Source organism: Panulirus ornatus, chromosome 65 (genome assembly GCF_036320965.1).
Source record: "Panulirus ornatus isolate Po-2019 chromosome 65, ASM3632096v1, whole genome shotgun sequence".
Classification (NCBI taxonomy): domain Eukaryota; kingdom Metazoa; phylum Arthropoda; class Malacostraca; order Decapoda; family Palinuridae; genus Panulirus; species Panulirus ornatus.
In genome coordinates, this window is record NC_092288.1 from 26,748,455 (window position 1) to 26,772,106 (window position 23,652).

At 41.4% G+C, this 23,652-nt stretch overlaps 1 protein-coding gene across 1 annotated transcript in view; it reads right to left on the minus strand.

Moving 5' to 3' along the window:
* Tsf2 (transferrin 2) overlaps positions 1 to 23,652 on the minus strand; it is a 245,751-nt gene that overhangs the window by 21,696 nt on the left and 200,403 nt on the right. Inside the window, exons 14-16 of the mRNA XM_071657722.1 lie at positions 15,051 to 15,222; positions 7,233 to 7,281; positions 6,990 to 7,050 (exon numbers count right to left, since the gene is read on the minus strand). Coding sequence (XP_071513823.1) covers positions 6,990 to 7,050; positions 7,233 to 7,281; positions 15,051 to 15,222 — 282 coding nt within the window. The remainder of the gene's footprint in view (positions 1 to 6,989; positions 7,051 to 7,232; positions 7,282 to 15,050; positions 15,223 to 23,652) is intronic.

The window sequence follows — 23,652 nt, forward strand, 5'->3', positions numbered from 1 at the left end:
TTCACATGCCCTGATTCAATCCACTGACAGCACGTCAATATATATATATATATATATATATATATATATATATATATATATATATATATATATATATATATGTATGATGTGAGAAGGAGATGGAGTGAGTATTTTGAAGGTTTGTTGAATGTGTTTGATGATAGAGTGGCAGATATAGGGTGTTTTGGTAAAGGTGGTGTGCAAAGTGAGAGGGTTAGGGAAAATGATTTGGTAAACAGAGAAGAGGTAGTAAAAGCTTTGCAGAAGATGAAAGCCGGCAAGGCAGCAGGTGTGGATGGTATTGCAGTGGAATTTATTAAAAAAGGGGGTGACTGTATTGTTGACTGGTTGGTAAGGTTATTTAATGTATGTATGACTCATGGTGAGGTGCCTGAGGATTGGCGGAATGCGTGCATAGTGCCATTGTACAAAGGCAAAGGGGATAAGAGTGAGTGCTCAAATTACAGAGGTATAAGTTTGTTGAGTATTCCTGGCAAATTATATGGGAGGGTATTGATTGAGAGGGTGAAGGCATGTACAGAGCATCAGATTGGGGAAGAGCAGTGTGGTTTCAGAAGTGGTAGAGGATGTGTGGATCAGGTGTTTGCTTTGAAGAATGTATGTGAGAAGTACTTAGAAAAGCAAATGGATTTGTATGTAGCATTTATGGATCTGGAGAAGGCATATGATAGAGTTGATAGAGATGCTCTGTGGAAGGTATTAAGAATATATGGTGTGGGAGGAAAGTTGTTAGAAGCAGTGAAAAGTTTTTAGTGAGGATGTAAGGCATGTGTACGTGTAGGAAGAGAGGAAAGTGATTGGTTCTCAGTGAATGTAGGTTTGCGGCAGGGGTGTGTGATGTCTCCATGGTTGTTTAATTTGTTTATGGATGGGGTTGTTAGGGAGGTAAATGCAAGAGTTTTGGAAAGAGGGGCAAGTATGAAGTCTGTTGGGGATGAGAGAGCTTGGGAAGTGAGTCAGTTGTTGTTCGCTGATGATACAGCGCTGGTGGCTCATTCATGTGAGAAACTGCAGAAGCTGGTGACTGAGTTTGGTAAAGTGTGTGGAAGAAGAAAGTTAAGAGTAAATGTGAATAAGAGCAAGGTTATTAGGTACAGTAGGGTTGAGGGTCAAGTCAATTGGGAGGTGAGTTTGAATGGAGAAAAACTGGAGGAAGTGAAGTGTTTTAGATATCTGGGAGTGGATCTGGCAGCGGATGGAACCATGGAAGCGGAAGTGGATCATAGGGTGGGGGAGGGGGCGAAAATTCTGGGGGCCTTGAAGAATGTGTGGAAGTCGAGAACATTATCTCGGAAAGCAAAAATGGGTATGTTTGAAGGAATAGTGGTTCCAACAATGTTGTATGGTTGCGAGGCGTGGGCTATGGATAGAGTTGTGCGCAGGAGGATGGATGTGCTGGAAATGAGATGTTTGAGGACAATGTGTGGTGTGAGGTGGTTTGATCGAGTGAGTAACGTAAGGGTAAGAGAGATGTGTGGAAATAAAAAGAGCGTGGTTGAGAGAGAAGAGGGTGTTTTGAAGTGGTTTGGGCACATGGAGAGGATGAGTGAGGAAAGATTGACCAAGAGGATATATGTGTTGGAGGTGGAGGGAGCAAGGAGAAGAGGGAGACCAAATTGGAGGTGGAAAGATGGAGTGAAAAAGATTTTGTGTGATCGGGGCCTGAACATGCAGGAGGGTGAAATGAGGGCAAGGAATAGAGTGAATTGGAGCGATGTGGTATACCGGGGTTGACGTGCTGTCAGTGGATTGAATCAAGGCATGTGAAGCGTCTGGGGTAAACCATGGAAAGCTGTGTAGGTATGTATATTTGCGTGTGTGGACGTATGTATATACATGTGTATGGGGGGGGTTGGGCCATTTCTTTCGTCTGTTTCCTTGCGCTACCTTGCAGACGCGGGAGACAGCGACAAAAAAAAAAAAAAAAAAAATAATATATATATATATATTCTTTTCTTTCTTTCAAACTATTCGCCATTTCCCGCATTAGTGAGGTAGCGTTAAGAACAGAGGACTGGGCCTTTGAGGGAATACCCTCACCTGGCCCAATTCTCTGTTCCTTCTTTTGGAAAATTAAAAAAAAACGAGAGGGGAGGATTTCCAGCCCCCCGCTCCCATATATATATATATATATATATATATATATATATATATATATATATATATATATATATAGGGGAGAAAGAATACTTCCCACGTATTCCCTGCATGTCGTAGAAGGCGACTAAAAGGGAAGGGAGCGGGGGGCTGGAAATCCTCCCCTCTCATTTTTTTTTTAAATTTTCCAAAAGAAGGAACAGAGAAGGGGGCCATATGAGGATATTCCCTCAAAGGCCCAGTCCTCTGTTCTTAACGCTACCTCGCTAATGCAGGATATGGCGAATAGTATGAAAAAAAAAATATATATATATATATATATATATATATATATATATATATATACACACATATATATACATATTTTTTTTTTTTTTTTATACTTTGATTTTATTTTGCTTTGTCGCTGTCTCCCGCGTTAGCGAGGTAGCGCAAGCAAACAGACGAAAGAATGGCTTTGCTTTGAAGAATGTATGTGAGAAATACTTAGAAAAGCAAATGGATTTGTATGTAGCATTTATGGATCTGGAGAAGGCATATGATAGAGTTGATAGAGATGCTCTGTGGAAGGTATTAAGAATATATGGTGTGGGAGGCAAGTTGTTAGAAGCCGTGAAAAGTTTTTATCGAGGATGTAAGGCATGTGTACGTGTAGGAAGAGAGGAAAGTGATTGGTTCTCGGTGATTGTAGGTTTGCGGCAGGGGTGTGTGATGTCTCCATGGTTGTTTAATTTGTTTATGGATGGGGTTGTTAGGGAGGTGAATGCAAGAGTTTTGGAAAGAGGGGCAAGTATGAAGTCTGTTGGGGATGAGAGAGCTTGGGAAGTGAGTCAGTTGTTGTTCGTTGATGATACAGCACTGGTGGCTGATTCATGTGAGAAACTGCAGAAGCTGGTGACTGAGTTTGGTAAAGTGTGTGAAAGAAGAAAGTTAAGAGTAAATGTGAATAAGAGCAAGGTTATTAGGTACAGTAGGTTTGAGGGTCAAGTCAATTGGGAGGTAAGTTTGAATGGAGAAAAACCGGAGGAAGTAAAGTGTTTTAGATATCTGGGAGTGGATCTGGCAGCGGATGGAACCATGGAAGCGGAAGTGGATCATAGGGTGGGGGAGGGGGCGAAAATCCTGGGAGCCTTGAAGAATGTGTGGAAGTCGAGAACATTATCTCGGAAAGCAAAAATGGGTATGTTTGAAGGAATAGTGGTTCCAACAATGTTGTATGGTTGCGAGGCGTGGGCTATGGATAGAGTTGTGCGCAGGAGGATGGATGTGCTGGAAATGAGATGTTTGAGGACAATGTGTGGTGTAAGGTGGTTTGATCGAGTAAGTAACGTAAGGGTAAGAGAGATGTGTGGAAATAAAAAGAGCGTGGTTGAGAGAGCAGAAGAGGGTGTTTTGAAATGGTTTGGGCACATGGAGAGAATGAGTGAGGAAAGATTGACCAAGAGGATATATGTGTCGGAGGTGGAGGGAACGAGGAGAAGTGGGAGACCAAATTGGTGGTGGAAAGATGGAGTGAAAAAGATTTTGTGTGATCAGGGCCTGAACATGCAGGAGGGTGAAAGGAGGGCAAGGAATAGAGTGAATTGGATCGATGTGGTATACCGGGGTTGACGTGCTGTCAGTGGATTGAATCAAGGCATGTGAAGCGTCTGGGGTAAACCATGGAAAGCTGTGCAGGTATGTATATTTGCGTGTGTGGACGTATGTATATACATGTGTATGGGGGTGGGTTGGGCCATTTCTTTCGTCTGTTTCCTTGCGCTACCTCGCAAACGCGGGAGACAGCGACAAAGCAAAAAAAAAAAAAAAAATATATATATATATATATATATATATATATATATATATATATATATATATATATATATATATATCCCTGGGGATAGGGGAGAAAGAATACTTCCCACGTATTCCCTGCGTGTCGTAGAAGGCGACTAAAAGGGGAGGGAGCGGGGGGCTGGAAATCTTCCCCTCTCGTTTTTTTTTTAATTTTACAAAACAAGGAACAGAGAAGGGGGCCAGGTGAGGATATTCCCTCCAAGGCCCAGTCCTCTGTTCTTAACGCTACCTCGCTAAAGCGGGAAATGGCGAATAGTTTGAAAGAAAGAAATATATATATATATATATATATATATATATATATATATATATATATATATATATATATATATAATTATTATTATCAATGACTGTCATTTCCCCCGTCAGTGGGGTAGTGCCAGGAATCATTCGAAGAATGGCCCATCCACTCATATACACATAAATACACATAAATGTCCATACATGCACATATACATGCATGTACATATCAACATCTACATATATACACATATATACAAATGTACATATTCATAATTGCTTGCCTTCACCTCAGTCCTGGCACTACCCCGCACCACAGGAAACAGCATCTCTACCTCCTGCTTCAGCAAGGTAGCGCCAGGAGAAACAGACAAAAAAGGCCACATTGGTTCTTATTCACTCTCTAGCTGTTATGCGTAATGCACCCAAACCACAGCTCCCTTTCCACATCCAGGCCCCACAGACCTTTCCTTGGTATACCCTAGATGCTTCACATACCCTGGTTCAGTCCATTGACAGCACATCGATCCCTGTAGACCACATCATTCCCATTCACTCTATTCCTCGCATGCCTCTCACCCTCCTGTATGTTCAGCCCCCAATCGCTCAAAATCTTTTTCACTCATGAGATGGCCATGATAAAGGCATTAATTTACCAATGCCATCTTAGGTATCACAAAAAAATTTATACTTACAATAGTACATCTCAACAAATTCACTTCACATTAGCAATTGTTCTAATCTTTACTATCTGGTATATCTCCACAAATTCACTTCATTTTAGCATTTGTTCTAATCTTTACTATCTGATAGATAAGTATTACAGGGCAAGAGTCTATGAACAAATGCACTAAAAAAAGAAACTATACAACCAAAAACAGCATCACAAACTGATTCTTATCATAAACATTTGCACTTTGATGGCAGCATGCACCTCCACAAAAACCCCATGATAGCAAGACTGTTCTAAAATTTACTTCACAGCAATCATGTATGAACAATGTATCCAAATGAAAAATGCAAGAAAAAGTCACACTGAAAATTGTAGTAAATATTTATGCACTGATGACAGCAAGTATTTTAACAAAATTGCTTTATAATACTGAAACTGTTATTCTGTTTGCTACTTGTTGTGTTCTATGTCATAATATTCACTTTTATCAATTATTGCAAGTGAAACATTAACAGTGTAAGATCAAACACAGCATTACAAATTGATTATCATCATGATCTTTCAGGTGCCAGCAGAGCTATGAGGGTAAAGTGATGTATGATATTTCACATCATCATCATCATGTGGCTACAATGTGATACATAGCTCTAATACTTTATTTCTCTTTAACTCATTCTTTACACACTGTTCTTTAATTACTTTTTCTTGGTGCATTCTTATTTTCTATTATTTTGCTTTGTCGCTGTCTCCCGCGTTAGCGAGGTAGCGCAAGGAAACAGATGAAAGAATGGCCCAACCCACCCACATACACATGTATATACCTACACATCCACACATGCAAATATACATACCTATACATCTCAATGTATACATATATATACACACACAGACATATAAATATATACACATGTACATAATACATACTGTCTGCCCTTATTCATTCCCATCGCCACCCCGCCACACATGAAATACCAACCCCCCTCCCCCCTCATGTGCCCGAGGTAGCGCTAGGAAAAGACAACAAAGGCCACTTTCGTTTACACTCAGTCTCTAGCTGTCATGTAATAATAAACAGAAACCACAGCTCCCTTTCCACATCCAGGCCCCACACAACTTTCCATGGTTTACCCCAGATGCTCCACATGCCCTGGTTCAATCCATTGACAGCATGTCGACCCCAGTATACCACATTGATCCAATTCACTCTATTCCTTGCATGCCTTTCACCCTCCTGCATGTTCAGGCCCCGATCACTCAAAATCTTTTTCACTCCATCTTTCCACCTCCAATTTGGTCTCCTACTTCTCCTCGTTCCCTCCACCTCTGACATATATATCCTCTTGGCCAATCTTTCCTCACTCATTCTCTCCATGTGACCAAACCATTTCAAAACACCCTCTTCTGCTCTCTCAACCACACTATTTTTATTACCACACATCTCTCTTGCCCTATTATTACTAACTCGATCAAACCCCCTCACACCACATATTGTCCTCAAACATCTCACTTCCAACACATCCACCCTCCTCCACACAACTCTATCCATAGCCCATGCCTCGCAACCATATAATATTGTTGGAACCACTATTCCTTCAAACGTACCCATTTTTACTTTCCAAGATAATGTTCTTGACTTCCACACATTCTTCAATGCTCCCAGAACTTTTGGTGCACATATATTTACAATATATATAATGCTTCCAAATATTGAAAAATAACCCAACACAGCAAATCAGTTATGTAGCTTTGATTGCAACAGTGTATGGGTAAGAATAAGCTGGGAGGCCAGTTGTTTTGAGCCTGCTGAGTCGTTTCAGTGTGTATGTTTTCTGTTAAAGTCATGCTTGTTGGGAAGGGATAAATTATAATTATACACTGCTTAAGTGTAAGGCAAGGATAAATCTTTTGTTTCTACTTGGGGGTTCACCATGGGTTATGGTGCAGCTTAGTCACTGTACACTTTTTTTTTTTCCCATCCTCAGAGCATCCACAATATCCCCCATTTCCAGTATTCTCCCTGACCATAGTAATTAACATCCAACTAACTCGAACCAAATAACCAAACCTTGAATGCGAGATCTCTATTCTACCACTGGTGAACACCAAACTAAAGACCTACCAAGATATGGGTGATAGTGGTGTTGTTCTGGAGGCAAGGGCACAAGCTGCTGAGTGGCATCCTGGAGAGAGAGTAAAAAAAAAAAAATTAAGACAACAAAATGCATAATATACAATAAACCTCAAAAGCTACAAATCTTATTTTTACAAATGAATCTGAAATAACCAGCACAAACTAAAGCATTTCATATATGATCCAAGCTCTAAAGATATGATTTTAACCAATTTGCAAATCAAGACAAACCTGGAATATAAGGTCTGCATATGGCTCTGCTGAATGAAACATCTTGAAACTGCAATGGAAAATATATATTTACTAGATGAAAAAATCAAAGACACAAAAGATTCTAATGTCTGCACAGTGCTTGGAAAACATTTACATGAAAAAGACTGACAGTATAAGCCAGAATTGCATTCATGATGTCGGACATCAACCTTAATTTCTCAAAATGAACCACAAATCACAGGGGAACTAATACATCTTATCCTCATTTTATAAACTTCTCTCATGCCACATAGATAAAATAATCTAGTTTGGCTTTTCAAAATCTCATGACAAATTTTCCCCCAAAGCACATATAAGTGTATCAAAAAATGTACCAACCAAACAATAAGAAAATTTCCTTGCAGTTCTATATTTTTCAATGTTGCAGCTGGTCTGGTTTACTGGAAGATATGAAGTATCACAGTGAAAAGTGTTTGAAGATAATTCTACACATCATTTTACTTATCTTTTATTTATACAGAATGGCACAGATATGGTACACAAATAATTTCAGAAAACAAAATTTGTGAGTAAACCTTGTGAGTACTGTTCTTTAACCCTTTAACTTCTCATTTTGGTTTCCTTTCCAACCTTTATATATCAAAGCTCCCATTCTGGGAACATGTAACTGAAATGCAGTGACATATGTAATTCTTTACTTTTTATGAATGTAATGCATATGTCTTGTTTAATGTTAGCTAACTACAACCAACACTAGTTTGCCCGCACTTTAAGTTTTAAGTCATTCTATAATCACTTTTTTTTTTACCACTTTTCAATTATATCAATAATTTTTTCCACAGTCACATTTCCATAAAAAAGATAAGTTTTTTCTTTTTTTGGCTTTGTCGCTGTCTCCCGCGTTTGCGAGGTAGCGCAAGGAAACAGACGAAAGAAATGGCCCAACCCACCCCCATACACATGTATATACATACGTCCACACACGCAAATATGCATACCTACACAGCTTTCCATGGTTTACCCCAGACGCTTCACATGCCCCGATTCAATCCACTGACAGCACGTCAACCCCGGTATACCACATCGATCCAATTCACTCTATTCCTTGCCCTCCTTTCACTCTCCTACATGTTCAGGCCCCAATCACACAAAATCTTTTTCACTCCATCTTTCCACCTCCAATTTGGTCTCCCACTTCTCCTCGTTCCCTCCACCTCCGACACATATATCCTCTTGGTCAATCTTTCCTCACTCATTCTCTCCATGTGCCCAAACCATTTCAAAACACCCTCTTCTGCTCTCTCAACCACACTCTTTTTATTTCCACACATCTCTCTTACCCTTACGTTACTTACTCGATCAAACCACCTCACACCACACATTGTCCTCAAACATCTCATTTCCAGCACATCCATCCTCCTGCGCACAACTCTATCCATAGCCCACGCCTCGCAACCATACAACATTGCTGGAACCACTATTCCTTCAAACATACCCATTTGTACTTCAATATTATGGCAAGTAATTGTTCTACTGGTATGTAATAGTTGGTAAGCATTAAATGACCAGGGAGGTATATTACCAGTACTAACCACCTGGGTATCGGGAGGGTTGGTGACTGTTGCGTAGTGAGCCAGCACTTCAATGGCTGTCAAGTTGCACTTCTCTAACCCGGGTAGCTGCCTTTTTTTTTTTTCTACCTCATTCCCACATGGACTACTGGCATTCTGTCTACAAACATACAATCTCTCCTTGTCATACAAATACTTGACAAACACTTAACTCACACAGCTCATTCTTCGTAACCCTACACTTTCCTGCAGTGAGCACTATATACTAGCCCCTTTTGGCAAAATGGTAGGAGCAGTAGATAGAAGTAGTAGGTAGGAACATTTACATAGGACCATTAGGTAGAAAAATTAGGTAGAAGTTGCAGGTAGGAGCATTAGGTCGAACTAGTCAGTAGGAACAATAGGTAAAAGCCTTTGCAAACACTACAAATAAGCTGCCTTCTACCACTGGCTTGTTAAGGGTGAGGCACTAAAGGCTAAGAAACACCAATGGAGTTCACTTGTTATAGAGATTCTATTGCTGTGACCACTCACTTGAGGGAGTTCCAGTTGGAACAGGCCTCAGAGACGTAGATAGATAGAACTGTTCTCTTATTCCATTGAGTGGAATGTTCAAAAACTTATCAATTCTATAAATGTATAACATTTCTAACAATGTCCCTAACACTGGATCATTGGAAGGCATTGGTGTACTCTATTACCTATATCATGGTAATTGTGCACCACCCACCTACTCTGTGTTGAGAATTGCCTTTTTTGTATAAAACAGTAACATTTTTAGCCAAATGACACACACCATTTACACACAAGTATATTTTTCAGTGTTGTAAATGGAAATGGTGAAGAGCTTGTAGATTTGTGTGCTGAAAAAGGACTGGTGATTGGGAATACCTGGTTTAAAAAGAGAGATATACATAAATATACGTATGTAAGTAGGAGAGATGGCCAGAGAGTGTTATTGGATTACGTGTTAATTGATAGGCTGCGAAAGAGAGACTTTTGGATGTTAATGTGCTGAGAGGTGCAACTGGAGGGATGTCTGATCATTATCTTGTGGAGGCGAAGGTGAAGATTTGTAGAGGTTTTCAGAAAAGAAGGGAGAATGTTGGGGTGAAGAGAGTGGTGAGAGTAAGTGAGCTTGGGAAGCAGACTTGTGTGAGGAAGTACCAGGAGAGACTGAGTACAGAATGGAAAAAGGTGAGAACAAAGGACATAAGGGGAGTGGGGGAGGAATGGGATGATTTAGGGAAACAGTGATGGCTTGTACAAAAGATGCTTGTGGCATGAGAAGCGTGGGAGGTGGGCAGATTAGAAAGGGCAGTGAATGGTGGGATGAAGAAGTAAGATTATTAGTGAAAGAGAAGAGAGGCATTTGGATGATTTTTGCAGGGAAATAATGCAAATGAGTGGGAGATGTATAAAAGAAAGAGGCAGGAGGTCAAGAGAAAGGTGCAAGAGGTGAAAAAGAGAGCAAATGAGAGTTGGGGTGAGAGAGTATCATTAAATTTTAGGGAGAATAAAAAGATGATTTGGAAGGAGGTAAATAAAGTGCGTAAGACAAGGAAACAAATGGGAACCTCAGTGAAGGGGGATAATGGGGAGGTGATAACAAGTAGTGGTGATGTGAGAAGGAGATGGAGTGAGTATCTTGAAGGTTTGTTGAATGTGTTTGATGATAGAGTGGCAGATATAGGGTGTTTTGGTAAAGGTGGTGTGCAAAGTGAGAGGGTTAGGGAAAATGATTTGGTAAACAGAGAAGAGGTAGTAAAAGCTTTGCGGAAGATGAAAGCCGGCAAGGCAGAGGAGTTGGATGGTATTGCTGTGGAGTTTATTAAAAAAAGGGGTGACTGTATTGTTGACTGGTTGGTAAGGTTATTTAATGTATGTATGACTCATGGTGAGGTGCCTGAGGATTGGAGGAATGCCTGCATAGTGCCATCATACAAACGCAAAGGGGACAAAGGTGAGGGCTCAAATTACAGAGGTATAAGTTTGTTGTGTATTCCTGGTAAATCATATGGGAGGGTATTGATTGAGAGGGTGAAGGCATGTACAGAGCATCAGATTGGGGAAGAGCAGTGTGGTTTCAGAAGTGGTAGAGGATGTGTGGATCAGGTGTTTGCTCTGAAGAATGTATGTGAGAAATACTTAGAAAGGCAAATGGATTTGTATGTAGCATTTATGGATCTGGAGAAGGCATATGATAGAGTTGATAGAGATGCTCTGTGGAAGGTATTAAGAGTATATGGTGTGGGAAGCAACTTGTTAGAGGCAGTGAAAGTTTTTATTGAGGATGTAAGGCATGTGTACGTGTAGGAAGAGTGGAAAGTGATTGGTTCTCAGTGAATGTAGGTTTGTGGCAGGGGTGTGTGATGTCTCCATGGTTGTTTAATTTGTTTATGGATGGGGTTGTTAGGGAGGTGAATGCAAGAGTTTTGGAAAGAGGGGAAAGTATGCAGTCTGTTGTGGATGAGAGAGCGTGGGAAGAGAGTCAGTTGTTGTTCGCTGATGACACAGCGTTGGTGGCTGATTCATGTGAGAAACTGCAGAAGCTGGTGACTGAGTTTGGTAAAGTGTGTGAAAGAAGAGAGTTGAGAGTAAATGTGAATAAGAGCAAGGTTATTAGGTACAGTAGGGTTGAGGGTCAAGTCAATTGGGAGGTAAGTTTGAGATATCTGGGAGTGGATTTGGCAGCAGATGGAACCATGGAAGCGGAAGTTAATCAAAGGGTGGGGGAGGGGTCAAAAATTCTGGGGGCGTTGAAGAGTGTGTGGAAGTCAAGAACATTATCTCGGAAAGCAAAAATGTTTGAAGGAATAGTGGTTCCAACAATGTTGTATGGTTGCGAAGCGTGGGCTATGGATAGAGTTGTAAGCAGGAGGGTGGATGTGCTGGAAATGAGACATTTGAGGACAATATGTGGTGTGAGGTGGTTTGATCGAGTAAGTAATAATAGGGTAAGAGAGATGTGTGGTAATAAAAAGAGTGTGGTTGAGAGGGCAGAAGAGGGTGTTTTGAAATGGTTCGGTCACATGGAGAGATTGAGTGAGGAAAGATTGACAAAGAGGATATATGTGTCAGAGGTGGAGGGAACGAGAAGTGGGAGAGCAAACTGGAGATGGAAAGATGGAGTGAAAAAGATTTTGAGTGATCGGGGCCTGAACATGCAGGAGGGTGAAAGGCATGCAAGGAATAGAGTGAATTGGAATGATGTGCTATACCGGGGCCGACGTGCTATCAATGGATTGAACCAGGGCATGTGAAGCGTCTGGGGTAATCCATGGAAAGTTCTGTGGGGCATGGATGTGGAAAGGGAACTGTGGTTTCGGTTCATTATTACATGACAGCTAGAGACTGAGTGTGAACGAATGGGCCTTTGTTGTCTTTTCCTAGCACTACCTCACACACATGAGGGGGGAGGGGGTTGTTAATACATGTGTGGCGAGGTGGCGATGGGAATGAATAAAGGCAGACAGTATGAATTATGTACATGTGTATATATGTATATGTCTGAGTGTGTACATACATGTATATGTTGAGATGTATAGATATGTATACTTGCGTGTGTGGACGTGTATGTATATACATGTGCATGTGGGTGGGTTGGGCCATTCTTTCATCTGTTTCCTTGCGCTACCTTGCTAACGCGGGAGACAGCAACAAAGCAAAATAAATAAATAAATAATATTTTTCTGGCATTGTACACTTTAGACTTCACAGAATCACTTAGTCAAAGACAGGATGTCAGCAACTGAGAGTGGAGGAGGTAAACAGGTGATGTTCAACACAGGGAAAGTTGGAACCAAGACCACAAATGTTGTTGCAGAAATGTATATAAAAAGAACCAGGATTAGGGCCTGTTCCTATGGAAGTAAAGGGGATCCCAGTCACATGATGGCAGTCAAGTGGGCCCTAGGATCTCCTCAACCCCTTTCAATCTGTGACGCAGATCCAATTGGCATTTATTCTAATGTTTTCTGAGAGCAAGATGAAAAGTAAAGCGAGAATGAGAAGTAAAGATTCAAGAACTGATTCAGAATTTCCATTCAGTACACGGAAATGATAATATAATCACAGGTAATTTAGACAGTGATTATGGGAAAGGCATAAGTCTGAACAATGGGAGCAGTTACAGAAGTGACATTCACCAGAAAAATATTGTGAGCTCAATAGGGCAGCAGAAAATTTTGATCAGGGCACATAGAATTTGTAACATAATATATACAAGTCGAAAAATTGCATAAAAACATATATTATTACGTAAAAGAACTACTCTTGATAGAGATGCTCTGTGGAAGGTATTAAGAATATATGGTGTGGGAGGCAAGTTATTAGAAGCAGTGAAAAGTTTTTATCGAGGATGTAAGGCATGTGTACGTGTAGGAAGAGAGGAAAGTGATTGGTTCTCAGTGAATGTAGGTTTGCGGCAGGGGTGTGTGATGTATCTATGGTTGTTTAATTTGTTTATGGATGGGGTTGTTAGGGAGGTGAATGCAAGAGTTTTGGAAAGAGGGGCAAGTATGAAGTCTGTTGTGGATGAGAGAGCTTGGGAAGTGAGTCAGTTGTTGTTCGCTGATGATACAGCGCTGGTGGCTGATTCATGTGAGAAACTGCACAAGCTGGTGACTGAGTTTGGTAAAGTGTGTGAAAGAAGAAACTTAAGAGTAAATGTGAATAAGAGCAAGGTTATTAGGTACAGTAGGGTTGGGGGTCAAGTCAATTGGGAGGTAAGTTTGAATGGAGAAAAACTGGAGGAAGTAAAGTGTTTTAGATATCTGGGAGTGGATCTGGCAGCGGATGGAACCATGGAAGCGGAAGTGAATCATAGGGTGGGGGAGGGGGCGAAAATCCTGGGAGCCTTGAAGAATGTGTGGAAGTCGAGAACATTATCTCGGAAAGCAAAAATGGGTACGTTTGAAGGAATAGTGGTTCCAACAATGTTGTATGGTTGCGAGGCGTGGGCTATGGATAGAGTTGTGCGCAGGAGGGTGGATGTGCTGGAAATGAGATGTTTGAGGACAATGTGTGGTGTGAGGTGGTTTGATCGAATAAGTAATGTAAGGGTAAGAGAGATGTGTGGAAATAAAAAGAGTGTGGTTGAGAGAGCAGAAGAGGGTGTTTTGAAATGGTTTGGGCACATGGAGAGAATGAGTGAGGAAAGATTGACCAAGAGGATATATGTGTCGGAGGTGGAGGGAACGAGGAGAAGTGGGAGACCAAATTGGAGGTGGAAAGATGGAGTGAAAAAGATTTTGTGTGATCGGGGCCTGAACATGCAGGAGGGTGAAAGGAGGGCAAGGAATAGAGTGAATTGGATCGATGTGGTATACCGGGGTTGATGTGCTGTCAGTGGATTGAATCAGGGCATGTGAAGCGTCTGGGGTAAACCATGGAAAGCTGTGTAGGTATGTATATTTGCGTGTGTGGATGTATGTATATACATGTGTATGGTGGTGCGTTGGGCCATTTCTTTCATCTGTTTCCTTGCGCTACCTCGCAAACGCGGGAGACAGCGGCAAAAGAAAGAAAAAAAAAAAAACCTAGCTATCTATCTTAGCATTCACCATATAGTTCACATTGTATACTGCTAATACAAGCCAGTAACTCCACATAAAGAAAACTGCAGCTTATGTTATGAATGTCTCTGTATTAACACAGTAAGTTCAACCTCAGGTCTTGCAATGCTAAGTTAAGATGGTGGTACATCTGATGCCTGATCTCATGATTCATTTGGCCTGAAGAAGTCTTGAATTTATGAAACAGGCTGAGAAGCATATAATTCTTGTATGAAAAAGACAAGCTACAAACCATGATCAAGCACACCTGTGGCTTCCCTTCTGAAAGTTCCACTTAATAAGCATATACTGAATATAGCAAAATATATCCATATCATAAAACATTCTATTAACAAAATGGTTCTTACCATCACAATACATATAAACTTCCTCTGTTACTAATAAAAGCCTTCAAAAATTCCTAATGTCTTCATTCATATAAATGTGAGGCATTCAATGTTATTCCTATTTCATAAAAAGATATTTCTGCTGACCCGCTGATAATTGTTTCACAAGTTGACCATGAATGGATTGAATAATGAGAAAACAACAATGTTGTTTAGTTCTAACATGCATTACTGCACTGCCAACAAATAATGGCTGTCTGGGAGTGTAGTGTGTCCTTCAAGCTCTATCAAATAATGAAAATAAAAATCATACATCTTTACGAAACCTAGCATTAGGTGGAGTTGTCTACACATTATACTTACTTCCACTCATCTTCAGAGTCTCGACCAAAGTGCTGCTGAGCATACAGGAGAAGGTTCGTGTAAGCTTCCACCTCAGTCAAGTTGTAAAGAGATCCTCCGCGTGTCACCACAGCATTGGATCGAACTGTGCCTAGATTACAGTCCTCATAGTCAGTCACAGATGCTCGAGTACCTAGTAAATACAGACAAAGTATAAGTACAAAAAAGTTGTAAGTATGTAAGTATGCAGTAAGATGAGGAATGATTCAAATGTCTACATGAGATTCTCCATAAATATATCATCCTTCATAATGTGACACTTTCATTTAAGTACACTAATGACAGTACATATTAGCATTTTCTTCTTTTCATGCAATACAACTTTTCCTATCTAGTCTCCTGCTATTTCTTTATTTCACCACAACGAACATAGCAGCATATCCTCTTCTGTCTTTTCATATTCAATTCTTTTTCTTTTCTTTCATCATAGTTTGACAGGAACACACAAAGAAAAGCCTCTATCACTCACATCCATTCTCTAGCTCAAGGGCTCCCAACCTGGGGTTGTTAGAGGGTCATGGAGCCTTAAGAGAATGTGGATATTTCCTCATATCCACATCACAGTCTTAGGAGATACAGAGTCTAGGGCACTCTAGGTCCTATGCTAGGGTGAAGGACAAGTTGGCAAATTGTGCAGAATCTTATGTATCTCATAAAATACATAAATGAGGACTTAGATATGCAGCATGACTCTTCAGCTTGTGGCCTCTTCCAGGAGAGATTAGTAACTCAGTTTTGGTGTACCATGCATCAGTCATATTCCAAAGTCAGCATGTTGGCCTTTCGTGTTCTCCTGCCATGTGCCTCCACCTACCTTTGTGAGTCTGGGTTTTCAACATTTGTCCAAATCAAAAAGAAGAGCAGAAAGAGACTGGATGTAGAGGATGATGAGACTGGCTCTCACAAACACCCAACCACACATAGCAAGACTCTCTTCTCAGATACAGTCCTGGCTCTCACAAACACCCAACCACACATAGCAAGACTCTCTTCTCAGATGCAGTCCTAAAATAGCTAGGTTGGAGAGTTGATGAAATGATAGGTATCAGCAAATAAAAATATGAGCTTGGTTTAATAAACTTGAAACAAATGTACCTAACAACACTGTATGATGTACAGAAGCAGTAAAATCTTTGTCATTCATTGTTTTAGTTGTTTCATGTTTTTACTTCTCACAAAAGGGACTGTCGAATGACTATGAAACTGAACAGGATAATATGGAGAAGCAAGTGTAGCAGTAATTTGAAAAGGAGGTCATGAGTGGAAAAAGGTTGGGACCTACTGCTCTTGCTGTCATGCATAATGCTCCAAAACCACAGCCCCCTCCCACAACCAGGCTCCAGAGACCTTTCCATGGTTTCCCTCGTTTGCATAACACACCGTTTCAATTTAATGACAGCATGCCTCCCCCCGTACACTGCCTCATTCCAATTCACATTGTACCAAACACGTCTCACCCTCCTCCATGTACAAACCCCAACCATCCAAGGCGATACTCCTATCCTGACTGAAGAATGTTAAAATGGTGCCTAAAACCATTCTAAACTCTCCATATCAGGATTTCTGGTCTTACTTTCTGTCTCAGAAGGTGATAACAAGTAGTGGTGATGTGAGAAGGAGATGGAATGAGTATTTTGAAGGTTTGTTGAATGTGTCTGATGACAGAGTGGCAGATATAGGGTGTTTTGGTCGAGGTGGTGTGCAAAGTGAGAGGGTTAGGGAAAATGATTTGGTAAACAGAGAAGAGGTAGTAAAAGCTTTGCGGAAGATGAAAGCCGGCAAGGCAGCAGGTTTGGATGGTATTGCAGTGGAATTTATTAAAAAAGGGGGTGACTGTATTGTTGACTGGTTGGTAAGGTTATTTAATGTATGTATGACTCATGGCGAGGTGCCTGAGGATTGGCGGAATGCGTGCATAGTGCCATTGTACAAAGGCAAAGGGAATAAGAGTGAGTGCTCAAATTACAGAGGTATAAGTTTGTTGAGTATTCCTGGGAAATTATATGGGAGGGTATTGATTGAGAGGGTGAAGGCATGTACAGAGCATCAGATTGGGGAAGAGCAGTGCGGTTTCAGAAGTGGTAGAGGATGTGTGGATCAGGTGTTTGCTTGAAGAATGTATGTGAGAAATACTTAGAAAAGCAAATGGATTTGTATGTAGCATTTATGGATCTGGAGAAGGCATATGATAGAGTTGATAGAGATGCTCTGTGGAAGGTATTAAGAATATATGGTGTAGGAGGCAAGTTGTTAGAAGCAGTGAAAAGTTTTTATCGAGGATGTAAGGCATGTGTACGTGTAGGAAGAGAGGAAAGTGATTGGTTCTCAGTGAATGTAGGTTTGCGGCAGGGGTGTGTGATGTCTCCATGGTTGTTTAATTTGTTTATGGATGGGGTTGTTAGGGAGGTAAATGCAAGAGTCCTGGAAAGAGGGGCAAGTATGAAGTCTGTTGGGGATGAGAGAGCTTGGGAAGTGAGTCAGTTGTTGTTCGCTGATGATACAGCGCTGGTGGCTGATTCATGTGAGAAACTGCAGAAGCTGGTGACTGTGTTTGGTAAAGTGTGTGGAAGAAGAAAGTTAAGAGTAAATGTGAATAAGAGCAAGGTTATTAGGTACAGTAGGGTTGAGGGTCAAGTCAACTGGGAGGTGAGTTTGAATGGAGAAAAACTGGAGGAAGTGAAGTGTTTTAGATATCTGGGAGTGGATCTGTCAGCGGATGGAACCATGGAAGCGGAAGTGGATCATAGGGTGGGGGAGGGGGCGAAAATTTTGGGAGCCTTGAGGAATGTGTGGAAGTCGAGAACATTATCTCGGAAAGCAAAAATGGGTATGTTTGAAGGAATAGTGGTTCCAACAATGTTGTATGGTTGCGAGGCGTGGGCTATGGATAGAGTTGTGCGCAGGAGGATGGATGTGCTGGAAATGAGATGTTTGAGGACAATGTGTGGTGTGAGGTGGTTTGATCGAGTAAGTAACGTAAGGGTAAGAGAGATGTGTGGAAATAAAAAGAGCGTGGTTGAGAGAGCAGAAGAGGGTGTTTTGAAATGGTTTGGGCACATGGAGAGAATGAGTGAGGAAAGATTGACCAAGAGGATATATGTGTCGGAGGTGGAGGGAACGAGGAGAAGAGGGAGACCAAATTGGAGGTGGAAAGATGGAGTGAAAAAGATTTTGTGTGATCGGGGCCTGAACATGCAGGAGGGTGAAAGGAGGGCAAGGAATAGAGTGAATTGGAGCGATGTGGTATACAGGGGTTGACGTGCTGTCAGTGGAGTGAATCAAGGCATGTGAAGCGTCTGGGGTAAACCATAGAAAGCTGTGTAGGTATGTATATTTGCGTGTGTGGACGTGTGTATGTACATGTGTATGGGGGGGGGGGTTGGGCCATTTCTTTCGTCTGTTTCCTTGCGCTACCTCGCAAACGCGGGAGACAGCGACAAAGTATAAAAAAAAAAAAAAAAAAAAAAAAAAAAAAAAAAACTTTCTGTCTCATCAAAACAGAACTAATGGGCTTGTCCTGCTACCTTCTCCTTACAAGCACCATACACCTACTCAACTTCAACTATTTTCTTCACAAAATTTCTCTTCACACATTCTGTCAGCACAATCGTCTTTGAATATAATAAAGATAAGAGTCCAACAAATCTGTGGCCTCTATTCCCCGGCATCATAGGGTGGTACGAATCTGCGGGTTTCCACCTGACTCTATTGCCAATTGGAGGGAAAGCTCAGAGAGTAGTAGTAGTACCAGCCTCTCCCATGATCTTTCCCTTTCTGATAGACCTTCTTTTTCTATTAACTACAACATTCATGGTTTCACTATGTACATTCTCTTCTCTTGCACACCATCTGTTTAATGCCTCTCCTAATATCTCACTTCTCTCTAAGACCCAATTGTCTAAGGATGTTCTCACTAGCCCCTTTTTCAAATCCAACTATAATATCCACTCATGATTCTAGTTCACAGGTGGTTGTCTGTGCATACTAAAACATCAACACACCTGCTGCATGCCTTGAGGACCCTGAGTCCAAAAAGTTGATGTTATGTGGTTCAAGGTCTGTCTGCCTTGAGGACCTTGAGTCCCCAAGTTTGATGTTACATGACTCAAGGTCTGTCTCCCAACTACTGCAATTTTCCTCTGTTTCACCCAATGCTCTCCTACTTCTAAAAATTTTCTATTTCCTCAAAAATCTAAACTCCTGCCATGAGACTGCGGCAGTCTTTCACCCGCAAGCCAAGATATTGTACATACGGGATTTTAAAATTTACTGTAGGGGATGGTTGAATACCTCCCATACAGATACTTGGGGGTTTGAAGCCCCCATTTTCTCCATTATCAATGATCCAGGGCAAATCATCTCCCACCCAAGTAATATTCCTGACCACTGTGACCATTCCCTTAATATTCTGGATCTGTTTTTCACCTCTAATCCATCCTGCTGTAACTATCTAATCTTGCCATCAACTGGGTCATCTGATCACATTCTCATATATGTATTCATTTTAGTAGCACCTGACACCCAACAACCACTTCTAAACATAAATAATAATGAAAATAATATCATTATTATCATAATAATCTCCCCTGCCCCTGGGGATAGGGTAGAAAGAATATTTCCCAGAGAAAGAATACTTCCCATGCATTCCCGTGTGTCATAGAAGGCGACTAAAGAGGATGGGAGCAGGGGCCTAGAAACCCTCCCCTCCTTGTATCTTAACTTTCTAAAAGGGGAAATAGAAGAAGAAGTCATGCAGGGAGTGCTCATCCTCCTCGAAGGCTCAGATTGGGGTGTCTAAATGTGTGGGGATGTAACCGAGATGAGAAAAAAGGAGAGACAGGTAGTATGTTTGAGGAAAGGAACCTGGATGTTTTGGCTCTGAGTGAAATGAAGCTCAAGGGTAAAGGGGAAGAGTGGCTTGGGAATGTCTTGGGAGTAAAGTCAAGGGTTGGTGAGAGCAAAAGAGCAAAGGAAAGAGCAGCACTACACCTGAACCAGGAGCTATGGGAGTATGTGATATAGTGTGAGAAAGTAAACACTAGATTAATATGGGTAAAACTGAAAGTGGATGGAGAGAGATGGGTGATTATTGGTGCATATGCACCTGGTCATGAGAAAGAAGATCATGAGAGGCAAGTGTTTTGGGAGCAGCTGAGTGTGTTAGCAGCTTTGATGCATGAGACCGGGTAATAGTGATGGGTGATTTGAATGCAAAGGTGAGTAATGTGGCAGTTGAGGGTATAATTGGTGTACATGGGGTGTTCAGTGTTGTAAATGGAAATGGTGAGAGCTTATACATTTTTGTGCTGAAAAAGGACTGGTGATTGGGAATACCTGGTTTAAAAAGAGAGATATACATAAGTATACATATGTAAGTAGGAGAGATGGCCAGAGAGCATCACTGGATTATGTATTAATTGATGGGTGCATGAGAGACTTTTGGATGTTAATGTACTGAGAGAGGCAACTGAAAGGATGTCTGATCATTATCTGGTGGAGGCAAAGGTGAAGATATGCAGAGGTTTTCAGAAAAGAAGAGAGAAAATGGGGCGAAGATAGTGGTGACAGTAAGTGAGCTTGGAAAGGAGACTTGTGTGAGGAAGGATCAGGAGAGATTGAGTGCAGAATGGAAAAAGGTGAGAGCAAATGACCTATGGGGAGTGGGGGAGGAATGGGATGTATCTAGGGAAGCAGTGATGGCTTGCGCAAAAGATGCCTATGGCATGAGAAAGGTGGGAGGTGGGCAGATTAGAAAGGGTAGTGAGTGGAGGGATGAAGAAGTAAGAATGTTAGGGAAAGAGAAGAGAGAGGCATTAGGATTATTTTTGCAGGGAAATAATGCAAATGACTGGGCAATGTATAAAAGAAAGAGGCAAGAGGTCAAGAGAAAGGTGCAAGAGGTGAAAAAGAGGGCAAATGAGAGTTGGGGTGAGAGATTATCATTAAATTTTAAGGAGCATAAAAAGATGCTTTGGAGGGGGGTAAGTAAAGTGCATAAGACAAGAGAACAAATGGGAACATCAATGAAGGGGGCCAAATGGGTAGGTAATAACAAGTAGTGGTGAAGTGAGAGGGAGATGGAGTGAGTATTTTGAAGGTCTGTTGGATGTGTTTGATGATAGAGTGGCAGATATAGGGAGTTTTGGTTGAGGTGGTGTGCGAAGTAAGAGGGGTCAGGGAGAATGATTTGGTAAACAGAGAAGCAGTAGTGAAAGCTATGTAGAAGATGAAAGCCGGCAAGGCGGCGGGTTTGGATGGTATTGCAGTGGAATTTATAAAAAAGGGGTGTGACTATGTCATTGACTGGTTGGTGAGGATATTCAATGTATGTATGGTTCATGAGGATGGGCCTGAGGTTTGGTGGAATGCATGCATAGTGCCACTGTACAAAGGCAAAGGGGATAAAGGTGAGTGTTCAAATTACAGAGGTATAAGTTTGTTAAGTATTCCTGGGAAATTATTGATTGAGAGGGTAAAGGCATGTACAGAGCATCAGATTGGGGACAAGCAGTGTGGTTTCAGAAGTGGTAGAGGATGTGTGGATCAGGTGTCTGCTTTGAAGAATGAATGTGAGAAATACTTAGAAGAAAAACAAATGGATTTGTTTGTAGCATTTATGGATCTGGAGAAGGGATATGATAACTCAAGAGTTGCTAGAGATGCTCTAAGGAAGGTATTAAGAGTATATGGTGTAGGAGGTAAGTTGCTAGAAGCAGTGAAAACTTATTATCTAGGATTAAGGCATGTGTACAAGTAGGAAGAGAGGAAAGTGATTGGTTCTCAGTGAATGTCAGTTTGCAGCAGGGTTCCATGATGTCTCCGTGGTTGTTTGATTCGCTTATGGATGGGGTTGTTAGGGAGGTGAATGCAAGAGTTTTGGAGAGAGGGGCAAGTATGCAGTCTGTTGTAGATGAGAGAGAGCTTGGGAAAAGAGTCAGTTGTTGTTTGCTGATGATACAGCTATAGTGGCTGACTCGGGTGAGAAACTGCAGAAGTTGGTGACTGAGGTTGGTAAAGTGTGTGACAGAAGAGAGCTGAGAGTAAATGTAAATAAGAGCAAGGTTATTAGGTTCAGTAGGGTTGAGTGACAAGTAAATAGGGAGGGGATAAGGGATAGGGGATAGGGGGATTAGGAATACTTCCCACGTATTCCCTGCGTGTCGTAGAAGGCGACTAAAAGGGGAGGGAGCGGGGGGCTGGAAATCCTCCCCTCTCGTTTTTTTTTTAATTTTCCAAAAGGAAGGAACAGAGAATTGGGCCAGGTGAGGGTATTCCCTCAAAGGACCAGTCCTCTGTTCTTAATGCTACCTCGCTAACGCGGGAAATGGCGAATAGTTTAAAAGAAAAAGAAAAAGAAGGTTCAAATGGAGAAAAACTGGAGGAAGTGAAGTGTTTTAGATATCCAGGAGTGGATTTGGGATTGGATGGAACCATGGAAGCGAAGTGTCACAGGGTGGGGAAGAAGGCAAAGGTTCTGGGAGCTTTGAAGAATGTGTGGAAGGTGAAAACATTATCTCAGAGAGCAAAAATGGGTATGTTTGAATGAGTAGTGGTTCCAACAATGTTATATGGTTGTGAGGCATGGGCTATAGAGAGGGTTGTGTGGAAGAAGGTGGATTTGTTGGAAATGAGATGTTTGAGGACAATATGCGATGTGAGGTGGTTTGATCGAGTCAGTAATGAAAGGGTAAGAGTGATGAGGAAATAAAAAGAGTGTGGTTGAGAGAGCAGAAGAGGATGTATTGAAATGGTTTGGTCACATGGAGAGAATGAGTGAGGAAAGATTAACAAAGAGGATATATGTGTCAGAGGTGGAGGGAACAAGAAGTGGGAGACCATATTTGAGGTGGAAGGATGGAGTAAAAACGATTTTGAGCGATTGGGGCATGAACATACAGGAGGGTGATAGGTGTGCAAGGAATAGAGTGAATTGGAACAATGTGGTATACTGGGGTCAACGTGCTGTCAATGGATTGAACCAGGGCATGTGAAGCGTCTGGGGTAAACCATGGAAAGTTCTGCAGGGCCTGGATGTGGAAAGGGAGCTGTGGTTTCGGTGCATTACACATTACAGCTAGAGACAGAGTGTGAACGAATGTGGCCTTGTTGTCTTTTCCTACCTCGCACGCACGTTGGGGGGATGGGGGTGCCATTTCATGTGTGGTGGGGTGGTGGCGGGAATGGATGAAGGCAGCATGTATGAATATGTTCATGTGTATATATGTATATGTCTATGTATGCATATGTATGTATACGTTGATATGTATAGGTATGTATATGTACGAATGTGGGGATTTATGTATAAACATGTGTATGTGGGTGGGTTGGGCCATTGTTTCGTCTGTTTCCTTGTGCTACCTCGCTAATGCAGGAGACAGCAACGAAGTATGATAAAATAAATAAATATAATAATAATAATGATCATATTCATAATCATAATAATAGTAATAATATTTCTAATATTATCATTATATTTAGTCACTGTCTCCCGCGTTAGCAAGGCAGCGCTAGGAAACAGATGAAAGAATGGCCCAACCCAACCACATACACATGTATATACATA